We start from the raw sequence: 14916 nt of genomic DNA, 5'->3' as shown, positions 1-14916 counted from the left end.
CTGCTGACATCGTCGTCGTCTGTGAAACTAGAATTACGTCAACTGGCGTTCATGGCCGACAAAGATCTCCCAGCTAAAGGGGGTTGCGGTGTTTTTGGCTCCAAAATTGTTTTCGCCAGCGGCTTGAAACCCAACTTCGTGAAACCCGACTTCCAATTTGGGTCACCATACGGCCCAGCTTGCAGCACGGAAGTTTATGCCTTTGATATCCATGACCCCAAGCAAGAAATCGTCAAGATAGACGGGGCTTTTGGGACTTTAAACGGAGGGAAACACGACCCTGTGCTTGCTGAGTTTGGCGGCAAACTCTACGCTCTGTCCTGTAAGACCTTTGTTAAAGATGGTGTTTCATTTGAAGTATTTGACCCCGAAAAGGGTACTTGGTCGGTTCTGCCAAAGTATCCTAATCTTGCCGGCTGGTTCTCCTATGCAATTGCGGGCACCAAATTGTTTATGTCTTGCCAATACCACTGGAGTAAAAACCGATCGATTTACTGCTTTGACCTCGACGACCCAAACAAACAAGAATGGAGGAGAGTCCCCAGTATGTGCCAAGGCGGCCCTTTTCCATTTGTAGGCAAATCTCTAGTGCTGGACCTGCCGCAGCCTGAACACCATAACAAAAAGTTACTGTTGACCTCTTACCGTGGCTCCTTCCGCACTAGGGTAGTAGTTTATCTTATGTCCTTGGATGAAAACCAAGAAGATATCAGCGAAATCCAGGAGTTGAAGTTGCCTGCAGAGCTCCCTCGTCAACCAAATGACTGTCATTTCTTCCATCTAGGGGGAAACAATGTCTGCCTTGTCACCACCGCTTTCAGAAACACAGATGAAGAGGATGAAGCAATTAAGCCTGGGATTCATACCGTCCGTGGTGCTGCCATACCATTTCAATTTGAATTTGATATCTCCAAGGTGGACAAGGACAGGAAGAATTGTTTCACTGTTCGATTCCAGCCTCCTCGCATTTTCGGATACCACTCCGGTCCAGACTGCATCGTACCGCCCCGAACACTTGGTTGCTTTGTGCTTTAATAACTTTAATTTAATTAATTGTTTGTGTTATGTTCTTCTTCTCTACTATTCTGCATGCTTCTTTAATATGTAATCCAACTATGATTTCGTTCTTCTGCTTGGTGATTTATCATACATCACTTACATTAATTTTGTTGCAATGTAGCCTATGCCATAAAAAAATCAAAATCAGACCTTGCAATTAACAAGAATGGTAATATGCATTGTGCTTCTTTCTGTACTGGCAGTTCAAACTTCCTATGCTAGCTGTATTCATGACCGTTTGAAATGCAAATCAAATATATATCTGACTTCTGGTCCACCATATGCTTTTGTAATCACTATGATCCTTCAACTCACACACACACACACACAACCTTGTCTCGCAGGATGGAAGCTTAAGCAGTCATATACGCATCCAAGGATTCAACTTTTAGTTATGTCGTTTTTAAGCTTTGGTCAGCTTGTGTGTCTTTAAGAAGGGGGAGGCATCTTAGCTTGAAGGTCAGTATTATCTGTAGATTTTTTTAACCTTTAATGTTTTTTGGAGCTGGAGTGTGTTGTTTCTGTCCTGAAGGGGTTTGAATTATATATGTTCATATTAACTTTTTCAGCCTAAGATTTAGGAGGCTTTTTGCATTAGTCTTTGATTGTTGTCCTGGTTGAGTTCTGTTCTTTTAGTTTAAGGGAGGGGATATGACTATTGCCTGGGTTCATGAGTTCTGTAATTGGATTTGTATCACAAGGATATTTTATCTAGAGGACCAGTGATTTGTATGTCTAGTGTATGAAGAGTCTTTGATCCCTTGTTCTGTATGGGATGTAAGACGCTGTCTATACTTAGAGGTTAGACAATTTCATGTGGACTCAAGCTTTTTGGTAAAGTGATCTTGCTTGGACTGAAGCATGCATATGTGCAATGTAATTTCCTTTCATAGCAAACAGTAGAGGTTTCTGCCACTACTAGAGGTGCTGCTAAAAACTTGGGAACCAATATTTTGAGAAAATGACTGCACACTTGAAGAAGAGGAAGTTATTATATTTGCTGTTAATACTGTAGCATTAATAACCTTGAAGATAAAAGGAGCCAGAGCAGGGGTTATTGAAACTGAAAACAAAATCAAGGAGAAAAATGTCCCTTTTTTGTTCTTAATTTGCCTGCTTTGTATTTATGTTGTATATATACTTTGCTTTCTGAGAAAATGTGGGAAACATAAGGAACAAATTGATACTTTGGGTTTCTGACGGTTTGCAGCATTTGGTTTTGGGAGGACAGAAATGAGGTAACATATACAATATGAACTCGCTTGTCGTCTTAAGAGTTTGAGGTATAAACTCTAAGCAAATTGTATCGTTGCTGCTCTTATGAAGAAATTTGTACGTGAAGTACGTTAGTTTTATAGGTTTCATTCCCAATGTTTGAATTTTGATGACTGATGTGATAAAATTAGGGATTCTAGCTCAATATTCTTTTGGTTTCTGTTGGGGGATTTTCCAATTGTTTTGTTGTATAATTTTTTCCTCTGATATTCTTTATCTTTTAGCTAGTAATTTATGACCTTGCTTGGGTGCTTTTTAGAATGAATATGTCCTGTCAGATCAACAAGCTTTCCATTATCTGGGGAAGGCAGTTGACCAGGTAGATTTTCACAATGTCGGTGCAAATAAAAGTTCTTCCAGAATCTATTTCAAGGTCTAACTGGAGCTTGGTATTTGTTTTAGTTGCATCTAGGTGCTCTTTACCTTCTGGGTGCTGTGTATCTGACCGGAGACTGTGTCTAGAAAGATGTTGCCTCCAAGTCTCCAACTTATGGTGTTTCCATAGGGCATCAGAGAAGGTAATGAAGCTCCTGTGACTGCTTGCCCAGTTTTGGACCATGTTATTCATTGAGATTGATTACATTTGAACTGTTGTAGTAGTTATAGATTTTCATTAAATTTGACCTTTTTAAGTAGTTATAGATCTTTGTTGGGCAAAACCAGTGATCTCTGAATGGGCCTAGGTTACTTGATAGATTATTTTGTCATTTGACTATGTGAGCAACTTAAAAAGTTTACATTTTTGGCTTGAGCCGCAGTGTCTTGTGTTTACAACTGACTAACTGAGTGCTAAGTCGGTCCAACTCTCTCACTCCCTCCTGTAATCAAGGAAGTGGCATTTTATAATTTATACTATTACCAATAATGGCATGCTTGGATGTTCTACTTTATGTAGAAATGGAATTAGGCGAGAGAAACAAAAATTGGGGGAGATACTGTTTGCACACCATTAAATTAGTCTGTCAGTGTTATTATTTACAAAATAAATCTTTAGAAGTTTCTTCAGCATGTATGATTCCTCTTAGACTCTTTATACTGAGAGTTGTCTTCTTCCACTAGTACTCTGTTTAAACTGTTCTTGCATTTTAATATATGCAGGGACATGTGGGTGCAGCTATAGCAGATGGGTCTCTTTTTCTTCAAGGTCTGTTCTTCCCTTCCATGCTTCTTTTATGTTATTGCAGAACAGTTGAGAAGATTCCTAATGAGTAACTGCAATATATTAAGTTGTTGCCATAGATCCATTTCTATGAAGGGTGATTTTTCAAATAGAAATAATGGTAGCTTACTGCCTGAACTTATATTTCTGTTCCCATGTCATGAACTTTCACTCTTAATGACATATCTGCATGTCTTAGGTGTTGAAGTCCTAGAATCTGTGATGAACTTGACAGAGACCAGGCAGAAATGGCAAGAGAGTGATTTTAGATCGCTGCAAACGTAAGATGTGATCTTGGACTGAACTGGTTGGAAAGATTTGACAAGGAAGAGAAGCATATATTAATCAGAAATGAAATGGTAGAACATGCCTAAGGACGAAAGAAGGTCTGTTAATCGTTCAAGATACCGAAGTTTTGAGGGAGCGAACACATTAGCTTTTGAGGGAAGGAAAAAAAAAAAAAGAAAAAAAAAAAAAAGGCAATGGTAGAAGACCCAAAAAAGAGTATTCACAAAGATTGATTTATCTAAAGCCTATGATAGGCTTAACTGGGGTTTTATTGAAGCAGTTTTATACGAAGCTCATTTTCCTGAAGGTCTAATCAAGCTTATTATGAGCTCTGTTTCCTCTACTAGTTTTCAGGTATGTTTAAATGGTGAACTTTCAAATGAATTTAAGGCAAGCAGAGGCATTCGACAAGGCGATCCCTTGTCTCCATATCTCTTTGTCCTTTGTATGGAGAAGCTTTCTCACTTAATTAAATCTGCAGTGGAAGATGGTCTGTGGAAGCCTGTTAGAGCCTCTGGGTCTAGTCCTCTCATATCCCATTTATTTTTTGCCGATGATCTTATTCTTTTTGCTGAGGCGAGCTGTGACCAAGCTAGAATACTAAAGAGGTGCCTAGATTTGTTTTGTGATATTTCAGGGCAGGAGGTTAACTTCAGCAAGTCTGTCCTTTTCTGCTCCCCAAATACACGCAAGTCTCTTGCAAGAAATATTAGTCAAATTTGTGGTTCGGTGTTGACTACTAATCTTGGTAAATATCTAGGGGTGCCATTGATACACACTAAGATTACCAAGCAAACTTATGCAGCTGTGGTTGATAAAGTGCAAGGACGGCTTGCTGGTTGGAAGGGAAAGTTGTTGAACTTAGCTGGCAGGTTAACTCTTATTCAATCTGTCTCTGCTGCTATTCCAAATTATACTATGCAAACTGTGAGAATTCCTATGTCCATTTGTGACAGCCTTGATAAGTTGAATAGAGATTTTTTATGGGGGGATTATGATGGTAAGAAGAAAACTCACCTTGTCAGTTGGGAGTTAGTCTGTAGACCTAAAGAGTTTGGTGGCCTAGGAATTAAATGCACTAAGGATATGAATCAGGCTATGCTTGCTAAGATTGGGTGGAGAATGTTCCAAGGTGATAAGGGTCTGTGGAGCGATGTTCTCCATCATAAATATGTCAAGCAGGTTGACTTTCTCCATCCTCAGTATTCTTGCCCTACTAGGTGTTCTAGCACTTGGCGTGGGGTAATATTTGGCTCCAAATTATTGCATAAAGGTCTATCATGGAGAATTGGTGATGGGAGCTCAGTTAATTTCTGGACTGATACATGGTTTCATGGAAAACCCTTAACCCTTACTTTTGCTCCTTCTAGTATCCCTAATTTTCATGCTAAAGTAAAGGATTTCTGGAATGAGCATGGCTGGAACATGGATTTATTAAGATCGGTGCTGCCTGATGATCTGATTAGCCAAATTGTGAAGATCCCTGCTGGATATTCTGGTTGTGGTTCTGATAAGCTCATATGGGGTGCTACTTCAACTGGTAAGTTCTCAGTTAAATCTGCATACCTTACTTTACTTCAAGATGAGAATTATACTCCCTTTAATTGGGCTTTTATTTGGAAGATGGCTATTCCTCCCAAGCTGAAATCTTTTTTCTGGCTTATATGTCATGGAAAATTGTTAACGAATGTGGAAAGAGTCAAGAGAAGAATGTCCTCTGACCCTTCTTGCCCTCTTTGCCATAACGCTCCTGAAACTATTATGCACTTGTTAAGAGATTGTTCTCATGCCTCCTCTATATGGAATAAGATCATTTGTTTGGATACCATTACTAGAGCTATGCATCTGGATTGGATGAGCTGGTTGGCAGCAAATATTCGATGCCAGAGAACTTGTTATGGAGAGTTAAATTGGTGTGTTGTCTTTGTTTTTGCTTGCTGGTACATCTGGAAGTGGAGGAATAAGATTATTTTCGATGAGGAGTTTCATTATCCAATTAATCCCAGCAATCTGATCATTGACGCTACTAAGGAGTGGAGCTCAACTACCTCAAAGAATTTATTTCTTGGCCAAAAGGCTACTATTATGCTGCATTGGACCATGCCTCCTCTGAATTGGTGCAAGCTGAATATTGATGGCGCAAGAGAGCGGAGTGGAAAGATTGGTGCTGGTGGGGTTCTCAGGGATTCTTCTGGATCTTGGATTTCTGGGTTCACTGCTAATTTAGGTTGTGGCAGTGTTATTCAAGCTGAGGCCTGGGGTTTGTTATTGGGGCTTAGAATGTCTGTCACTGCTCATTGCCAAAATATCATTATTGAAAGTGACTCTGATATCCTTGTCACTTTAGTGAATCAAGAAGTGGATGAGCTGCATCCTTTGAAATCCATTATAAATAGCTGCCAGTACTTGATGCAGAAGTTTGTGAGCTGTGAAGTGAAGCATGTTTTCCGGGAAATTAACATGGTTGCTGACATGCTATCCAAGTGTAGCCTTACTGAGGATTTGGGTGTGCATTTCATGGAGCAACCTCCTCCGCAAGTTATCAATCTCCTTCTTGACGACTTGTGTGAAAGTCCAAAGTTTAGGACCGTAGTCTCTCATATGTAGTTTTTTCTTTTGGGCCCTTTGGGTCCCCATATATCCAAAAAAAAAAAAAAAAGAGTATTCACAAAAGAAGAAGCTTGTGATGTGATTTTAATTAGAAAGTAGGCGTTAAAATCTCAATGCGGCATAAAACCATGTTAGCGGTGTTACATGGCTTGATGTGAGCATTGAAAAAAATTTCTTATTTGATACGATTGTGATTTTCAATGAAATTATTGTTTCTTTTTTACGGGTTAGTTTTCTTACAAAAAAAAATTGTATTTGGGTTTCCAATTTTACATGGGTATGCCTAATACCTCTCGGTTTCAAGTCAATCGTGTGTGATAATCTGTATTAACTAAGCAAATAGTGCTTATGGTTAAATTTTTAAAATCACAATTATTGCCCATCTTTAATCAAAGTCCAAAAATAAACAGTTTACTGGATGGAGGACATGGTGGTAATTTTTTTTTTTTTTGAGGTAAAAGAGGTCAGCCTTTATTGAGAATTTGGAAAATTACATATGATAACGTGGTAATTAATAAGTACTGAAATTATTCAAACATTGGAACAGTTATTCAAACTTCTCGCTCTTAATTAACTGCAAGTCTTGATTTTCTTGCTTTGAGAAAGATTTTAATTGCAGTTTGAGGAAGATGTGTTGTTTTTTGTTTCTAAAAAAGAAAAAGACAAAAATATGTATATAGATTTTAGAGAGTAGAGACTCCAAACCGCCACAAAAAAAAAGGCCACAATTAACGCACGCATGAGCGTGTTTTTGGGACCCAACTGATACAACTCCAAATTTGGTGGGCAATTTCGTAACTCAATCTACTTTTAAAAATAAGTCCTTATAAAAAGGATTATTTCTGTATACGTCCCACCTTTACCGTTTCTATCACAAACCAAACCTAGAAAGTTGAATTCACAGTCGCACTTCCACCATAACCTCTCTGGCTCCCTGGCTCTCTCTCTCTCTCTCTCTCAGTGGAAGTCCAAAGAAGCCGAACCAATTAACCAGAGTCCCTCACCGGACCGTCCCATCAGCTTCCATGGACCCACTGAACCCGAACCCGGCATCTATGCGGGTCCTAATCCGCCCACCCCCTTCTTCCCAAACCATTCCGATTCCCTCCTCCTAAATAAGAGGCATCTAGACATGCATTTAGCTTGCCTAAATTCCATTGCTTAAAGTTTCCTGCCAGTTCATATTTCTTTCTTGATTTTCAATGATAAAATCGTGGACCGTTACCCACGATAGACCCGTTTCTTATTTTCTGGTGAAGAGAAGAGCACACAAGAAAAATGTCCTCACTTGTTCAAAATTTTTGTATGCCCTAATTAGTTTTAGGGGTAAAATCACAAAACCTTGGATCGATGATTGGTTCATCAAGAGAAGATCCTTACTTAACATCTGACTAAAGAATCAGATTTCGTTTGTTTATAGGAATCAGAAATTTGCTTCATCCTCTGCAAATTTCAACAAATACTTCAAAATTAAATGCTTGGTGCCATCTATATCGCTTTTGTCCTTGATGTCGAAAATGCCCTTCATAATTCTTGCATAAAGCCTCTCAAGCTGTGGAATGTCATAAGTTTTTGTCCGCTCCACAAAAAGCCGCTTGACAGACTCCATTTGGTTTGTAATCTCACCATCTAACATCTTGATGTCTTCAGATCCACTCGCATCAGCGTGGCCAGAAACTTCTACTACTTCAGAAGTTTCAAGCTGATTGAGAACAACAGAGGAAGTTTCTGGCACTCCAAGATCTGTGTTATTCGTCTCAGGTTCCTGAGATGACGTGGACGGTACAGAACCTTGATGCTGTGACTTGTCTTCTGCTGTTGAAGCTGGTAATCACAAGAATAGTATTTAAACATACAAAATAAAAAAGCTGAACCATTCAAACATCCAGAGAAGAAGGAAAAACAAAAAAAAAACAAAAAATAGAAAATCAAGTTTTCAACTCATAGTAGCACATTGCAAATTTGAGGCTGTACTTATCACAACTACAATTCAATGAAGAGAATAAGTATTGTTAGCTGTTCAATAGAAGAAAAATTCTATATACAGACATGATTTTTTATTTTTTTTGGTCAAGTACATACATACATAATAAAAGTTATGTTTTCTTGTATTTACTTGTTCAATTATTATTTTGGCAATTAAGAGCACTGGAAGTAACAGGTGCCAGTTTTAGATACTAAATTTCATTGCACAATATATGTTCACATTTAAACATGAAGGTATACCTGCAGGTGCATTGATAAAAAAATAAAATAATAAAATAAAAAAGTAAATAAATAAAATAAAAATACCTGCAGGTGCGGCATCAATATTCTTCTTCGGCCGTTTGTGTGCCTCGTAGCTATGATCCAGATTTACCTCCAGCTGCACATTACGAAGTCGAGCACTCGCCCTAGTGACAGTTCCCAGCTGTACAACAGGTATTGATGGGAAAGTAGCTACCCCTAAATCTTCAGGTATTTGTTCTGGACCACCTTGAGCAGCAATCTTGTCACAATATGCAATCAGTGCAGGGTCCATCTGTGACAGCATTCCATGCACCTAAGAGGAAACATAATACATGAAAGACATGCTAAAGCCCAAAGCACCAAAAAAAAAAAAAAAAAATCAACCAAAAACAAAAATTAGACAAACTTACGGCATCTCGAAGCTCATAACCTCTACTAACAATCCTAGCACCATTGTAATCATCTCCATTATAAGCCTGAATCCAAGAAAGCAGAGTCCATAAATTGAAAATTTTGAGCAAACACAATGATTACCACCATTTTGAACCTCGTTTATGACAAGAATTCCACATAGCAATAAGAAAATCAAAACTCAGAGCAAATATTGAGGAAGTTAGTGTTACCCTTTTAGATGAAATATTCCATGCAAATATTGGACACCTCGAGATGCAATGCTTCTTAAAAACAAATAGCTCATCCAATAGATTAATGGTTAACAAACCCAATGCCCCAAGAAACCAAAAGACTGATGACAGTTTATCTTAATGTCCTCCTGTGATTTTTATTTTTTATTTTCCTCGAGATGCAATGCTTCTTAAAAACAAATAGCTCATCCAATAGATTAATGGTTAACAAACCCAATGCCCCAAGAAACCAAAAGACCGATGACAGTTTATCTTAATGTCCTCCTGTGATTTTTATTTTTTATTTTTTAAGATTAACAAATACCTCATTGAATAGATTAACGATTGACACCCTCAATGCTTCTTAATGTCCTTGTTATAGTTTCTTAACTATTGACACACTCGCGCTTCTTCAATTTGCAATTTTTAGTTCTCACTGCTGAAAATCATAATACCTAACAGTCACAAACCTGCGTCAAAAGTACTGCAGCTAAAATTGTGCTATAGATTCTAAACCAAAGTTGTATAGTTTTTTGAAACATACTGAAGCTAATATCTTCCCCAATAACTTTTAAGAAGGAAAAAAACAGTTTAGCTATATTCTCACTGTCCAACACAGTATCATTGAAACAACTTTATGCTCGCTCAACATTTTTGACACTAAATTATCAAATCAATCCGGACAGTAACAGATTCTACAAACTTTCAGCTTACACATAAAACCAACAGCTAAAAACACACCTTTGCATTAGAAACTATAAGATCAACATCTTGCAGGAATGCTGAACATGTAATATACAGCCCAGAGTCAACACGCTGCAGCAGAGTTGCAACATCCATAGGATTTTGGATAATTGAGCGATAGTTTGGAGCATCCTCATCCAAGACAGGATAGTGAAAAGCACTAAACCTCTTATCGTATAGAATTCTGCAGCATAGAAACAAAAATATATAATTAAAAATGGGGGGAGAGAGAGAGAGAGTATCGAGACCTCATGAAATTCTCTAAAAACACTACCCATATTCCCTTGGCTAGAATCATATCAAGCACGAAAAGACTTGAATTAACTTTTTTGTAAGACTTGAAATAATCATTCTTATGCAACAAATATCCCCTTCACAGTGGCATGAAACTTGAGCCAACTGAAAGAATGCTTAAAAAAATAAATAAAAAACAGAGCCTTCTTATGGAAGAAAACATTAAAAAGATGCCAGAGTATTATAGGAAAATGATAATTACATGATACAGTTATCCAATAGTTTATTAAATTCTCTCTTAATCAAATCATGGCGAAATACACCAGAGAGGTGATACACCAATCACTATCAAGAGAGACAAGACATAGTGAAAGATTTCTAACCTATTGCAAACATCTCTGAGGCACATCCGCAATCGGCGAAGAGCATGCTGCTCAGCTTCTACCTTGGCTTTTAACTCTGACACCTTTGGACCGCTTGCCACTTTTGGAGCCTTTGGAAGTTCAGGAACAGATACTGATTCCTGAGACCTTTTAGTTGTGCCCTCCAACAAGACTGACAAGGCAGCTTCAATCAGACGGTCAAAAAACAAAGATCTGTCTTCAGTAGAAGGCGTATCCACCTGATAGCTGATAAAAAGGAACACATATGACTAGAAATAACCATGACACACATGTAACATTTTATCAGTGTTATTATCTGAATCCTGGATTCATTCTAGAATTGATACTCTTATAGTGAGTTTTATCTTCTTGTTGTTTAGTTCAGGTGAAATCCTTCTCCACAATTCTAACGCATATTTGACTGATCAAAAAAGTTTAGATAAAAATAATAATCAGTTTAATAACTCAGCAGCTCAGATATTCAACAACATTGTAATCTTAAAAGCTCCTTAGCTATTTTTTAAATTGTTTAATAAAGACAGACACAGAAAGGACAGTATTTGATAAGAGTAAAACACAAAAATAAATAAATAAAGAGCCTCCCCTGAAAAAGCAATTGTGCAAAGTTCTCTAGTGTAGGATATATCCAAGAAGACCTTGAGCTGTTCTGCCTTATCATCAAAAGAAAGTCTTTTGGCACAAACCAATTGCTATAATATTTTATTACAATATGAAATTCCAGCGACACATTCAGGCAAGACAAAGACAAGATTAGGAAATTGCAAGAAAATTACCAACATCCACAAACATATCCCATATAAAATCAGTCTCACAGGAATTGAATTCAAAAATTTTGGTAGGTTTTAAGATGAGGACAACATACACAGAACGTTCGGAGAATATTGAAGAGGTCATAGCATCAACTTCAGCAGGTGGCACTGATGATGTTGCAAGTAGTAATATAGGTAAATCAGATGGAAATTCTTCTAGCAATGTCAGCAAAACTGCGCGGAGCTGCTCATGTGCCTGCATATAAAATCTATCAACCTCAAATAGCACAAAAACAAGTTAACAAAATCTAATGGGAATTTCAATAATGCAAACCATTTAATTTGGAGCATGCACAAGCAGACTATTTAAATATAATTACCACTGATAAAGAAACTATTGAGCGTCTAAAAGAATATATGAAAGCGTAAAAGTAAAAGCAAGCACCCACCGTTTCCCACCACAGATTGAACTGTGGCAAGTAGAGAATTGATGGCGTCGTCCTCCTTGCTTCACCAAATATATGTACCAGTGCTTCCTCTGGTGTCTTTGCACTAGGATCAGATAGAAGAGATGGAAGTCCTAGAGAATGGACAGGAAACTTCTCGAGTTCATGTAAAATAGCAGGCCCAAGATGATCCTGTGAAACTAAAGCAGTAAGTAAATTTAGTTTCTGTTCTACTTCTGAACATTTAATCAATTTGAAAAGGGTCCAGGATAATTACCAGGCCAGAACCTTCACCACCACATAGAAGAAGCCGAGGCCTATAAACAAGAGGAATGGCAGAACCACAAGAGAGCATGGAAAGCTTGGTCAATTCTGATGACACTGCAATCGGAGGGAAAATATCGGATATATAGTTCATGGCTCTTTGGAGATGCCTCTGCAGGCATGGTGCGACTACTAAAGACAATGGCCTAGAGTGCACAACAGCACCTCTGTGAGCAGCTGGGGTGATTGTTGACATGGCTTCAACAAAGTGATACTTTTCAACCCTTACTGAATCAACATCAATTACAAATTTATCATCACTTGTGTAGACCTGAGGATATTTTTCACGGAAAGCACGAATAGCAGCTTCAGTGCAAAGAGCCTTTAAATCAGCACCACAATATCCAACACAGCTAGCTGCAAGCTCCAGTTTTAACTCATTTGAAGGAGGATGCTTCCATTTCCGACTGTGAATGTCTAAAATTTCAGCACGGGCCTCACAGCCAGGCAAAGGAAAGTTGAATTCACGATCAAATCTACCAGGGCGCCGCAAAGCTCCATCAATTGCATCAATTCGGTTGGTTGCTCCGATCAAAACCACTTGTCCACGGGAATCAAGACCATCCATCAGAGCAAGCAATGTAGACACAATAGAATTATGAATTTGCTCTTGTTTGCTGGATCTTACAGGAGCCAGTCCATCTATTTCATCAAAGAATATGATTGAAGGTTGATTTCTTTGTGCTTCCTCAAAAAGAAGTTTCAATTGTCTTTCAGCCTCGCCAACCCACTTGCTTAGGACATCTGCACCCTTCCTCATGTAAAAACTCACTTTCTGGCCAGCCTTGGATGCAGCAGAGGCTAAGGCTCTGGCAATTAACGTTTTCCCAGTACCAGGAGGACCACACAACAAAACTCCCCTTGGTGGGGTGATATGATAGCTTGCAAAGAAATCTGGATACAGTAAAGGAAAGAAAACCATTTCCTTCAAAGCATCAATATATTGAGAAAGTCCCCCTATATCCTCAAAACTGACACTATCATCAACCTGCAAAGGTTGTATGTCTGCCCCTCCCTTTGAGCTTGGCCCAGCAGTTTGAATTCCAGAAGTCAAGGTAGCAAAAGCATCACCCTGGTGACCCCAACCCGAGGCAGCAACATTCAAACCCCATGTCGTTGTTCCATGCATGTCTAGTCCCCCAAAAAGCCAAGGGGGTCCAGATCTGCTCCCACCTTTCCCCCAAGGGATTGCAGGGCCTTGGTCGAGCTCATCCACAAGAAGGGAGTCATCAGAATCATCAGTCCTTGTGATTCGATGACGCTTATGAACTCGTGATCCACCCTTTCTTACATCCCTACTGACCTTTGGCCCCATTCCTTGGTGCAATACTCTTCGAGGAGATCGTGGTCTCCGCTTACCTTCTTCAATAGAGAACCTGCGGACTTCTGCACGATTTCGAAGATCATAACGTCTTCTTCCATCTTGTTCCTCTTCGCCCTCTTCGTCATCACCATCATCATCACCATCTTCATCACCATCTTCATCTCCATCATCATCACCCATGTCTTCACCATCGCCCTCATTCTGACCATCATCTGCATCATTGTATTCAATATCCTGCCCATTTTCGGTTTCTTCTTGGTCAACCTTCTCTTCCGAACTATCAACAGGAAGATCGTCATATCCAAAAAGTATATCGTCATTTGAAATAGTCTTAGAGCGACGAGGGCGCAATCCTTCACGCCGAGGTGTTGGTCTCTCCACCATCTTTTTGTGCTTGGAAGGTGATAATTCATCTTGATATGCACCCCGATTCTTGATAGATTTACATGTAGAGGGTTTCTGGCACAAAAAATGTCACACGAGTTTAGCAGCAGCAGCGATAACACATTATATAGTTCAGAGTGTCAGATTTTGAGCAAAAACTATGCATGGTTGAGTGTATAAACCTCACCATCATGTCTTCATCACCATCGGAACTGTCTGATGCATAATCTGGATTCTTTACCGACAGAGTTCTCCTTCTTTCGGAGCGGCGGGGTAAGTTTGTCTGCAAAGTGAGAAATGTGGCATATGATATAATCAACTGATCAACAAAACTATCTAGTATTGAAGCATGAAACTAAGCCTTGCCCAGATTAAAGATAATATGAAGTAGAAATGGTAAGAATTGAACAACAACAAAAAAAAAAAAAAAGGGAGGAAGTAAGAATGAATGTACATTGAGCTTAGTGGGAGAAGTGGGGTGGGGCGATCTTTGGGAACGAGTGGAGCCATCGCGCATCATCTTAGCAATTCTGGAGGCGGCAGGTCGGTTCTTGGTCTTGGCCTTCCTTCTGCGTTTGTGAATCATGCTACTGGTACTCGTGTTGTAATAGAACATGCTTCTCGAGTAAGTTTTCGGACGCCGGCTGATCCGCCCGCTGCTCCGTAATGCCGCCGGCGACCCATCCGATCGCTTCGGATGCATCTCCGATAGATCCTCTCTGGGCATTCAACAGTGGATTTGAGGATTAGGGTTTTGGAAATAAAGGAGGGAGACGGGTGCGTTTCGCTCCAGGGATGCTCTTAACCAGACAATTACAAATCAACCCCTTGTTCTGTAATAATGAAATCACTAAACAAACCGTCTCCTTTTTCTTTTCTTTTTTCTTTTATGTCTGTTTTTTTTTTTTTTTTCCACAATTGTTTTAGAAATGACAATGGAGAGGACATGGATTGGAATTAAAATATCATCCTCATTTCCGAATTCATTATTTACTCATATTCCCTCTTCAATTCCAATTATAATTAATTGGGGATTATTTGTCCCAGTATCCGTTCAGAATCAA

At 39.0% G+C, this 14916-nt stretch overlaps 1 protein-coding gene across 1 annotated transcript; it reads right to left on the bottom strand.

Moving 5' to 3' along the window:
• Positions 1–7661: 7661 nt before the first annotated feature.
• LOC112197041 (ATPase family AAA domain-containing protein At1g05910) lies at positions 7662–14664 on the bottom strand. Its single transcript, XM_024337567.2, has 10 exons — positions 14307–14664; positions 14040–14135; positions 12098–13927; positions 11824–12012; positions 11488–11630; positions 10605–10850; positions 9985–10171; positions 9031–9096; positions 8684–8933; positions 7662–8215 (listed from the first exon to the last, which is right to left on the bottom strand). The coding sequence occupies exons 1-10, from the start codon at positions 14577–14579 to the stop codon at positions 7815–7817; spliced, it is 3681 nt and encodes a 1226-aa protein (XP_024193335.1). The 5' UTR covers positions 14580–14664; the 3' UTR covers positions 7662–7814.
• Between the last annotated feature and the right edge of the window lie 252 nt (positions 14665–14916).

Source organism: Rosa chinensis, chromosome 4, assembly GCF_002994745.2.
Source record: "Rosa chinensis cultivar Old Blush chromosome 4, RchiOBHm-V2, whole genome shotgun sequence".
NCBI lineage: Eukaryota > Viridiplantae > Streptophyta > Magnoliopsida > Rosales > Rosaceae > Rosa > Rosa chinensis.
Note: the sequence above shows the minus strand (reverse complement) of the source record. Positions and strands in the feature narration are given on the sequence as shown.

Bases quoted from the DNA above. Each gene is read 5' to 3' on its own strand.
- LOC112197041 (XM_024337567.2), bottom strand. From the start codon at position 14,579: ATGCCCAGAGAGGATCTATCGGAGATGCATCCGAAGCGATCGGATGGG. The intron at 10,172-10,604 runs GTTAGAAATCTT...TCTATGCTGCAG, and splicing joins CTCAGAGATGTTTGCAATAG to AATTCTATACGATAAGAGGT. The intron at 9,097-9,984 runs GTGTGTTTTTAG...TCTTGGATTCAG, and splicing joins TTATAGTTTCTAATGCAAAG to GCTTATAATGGAGATGATTA.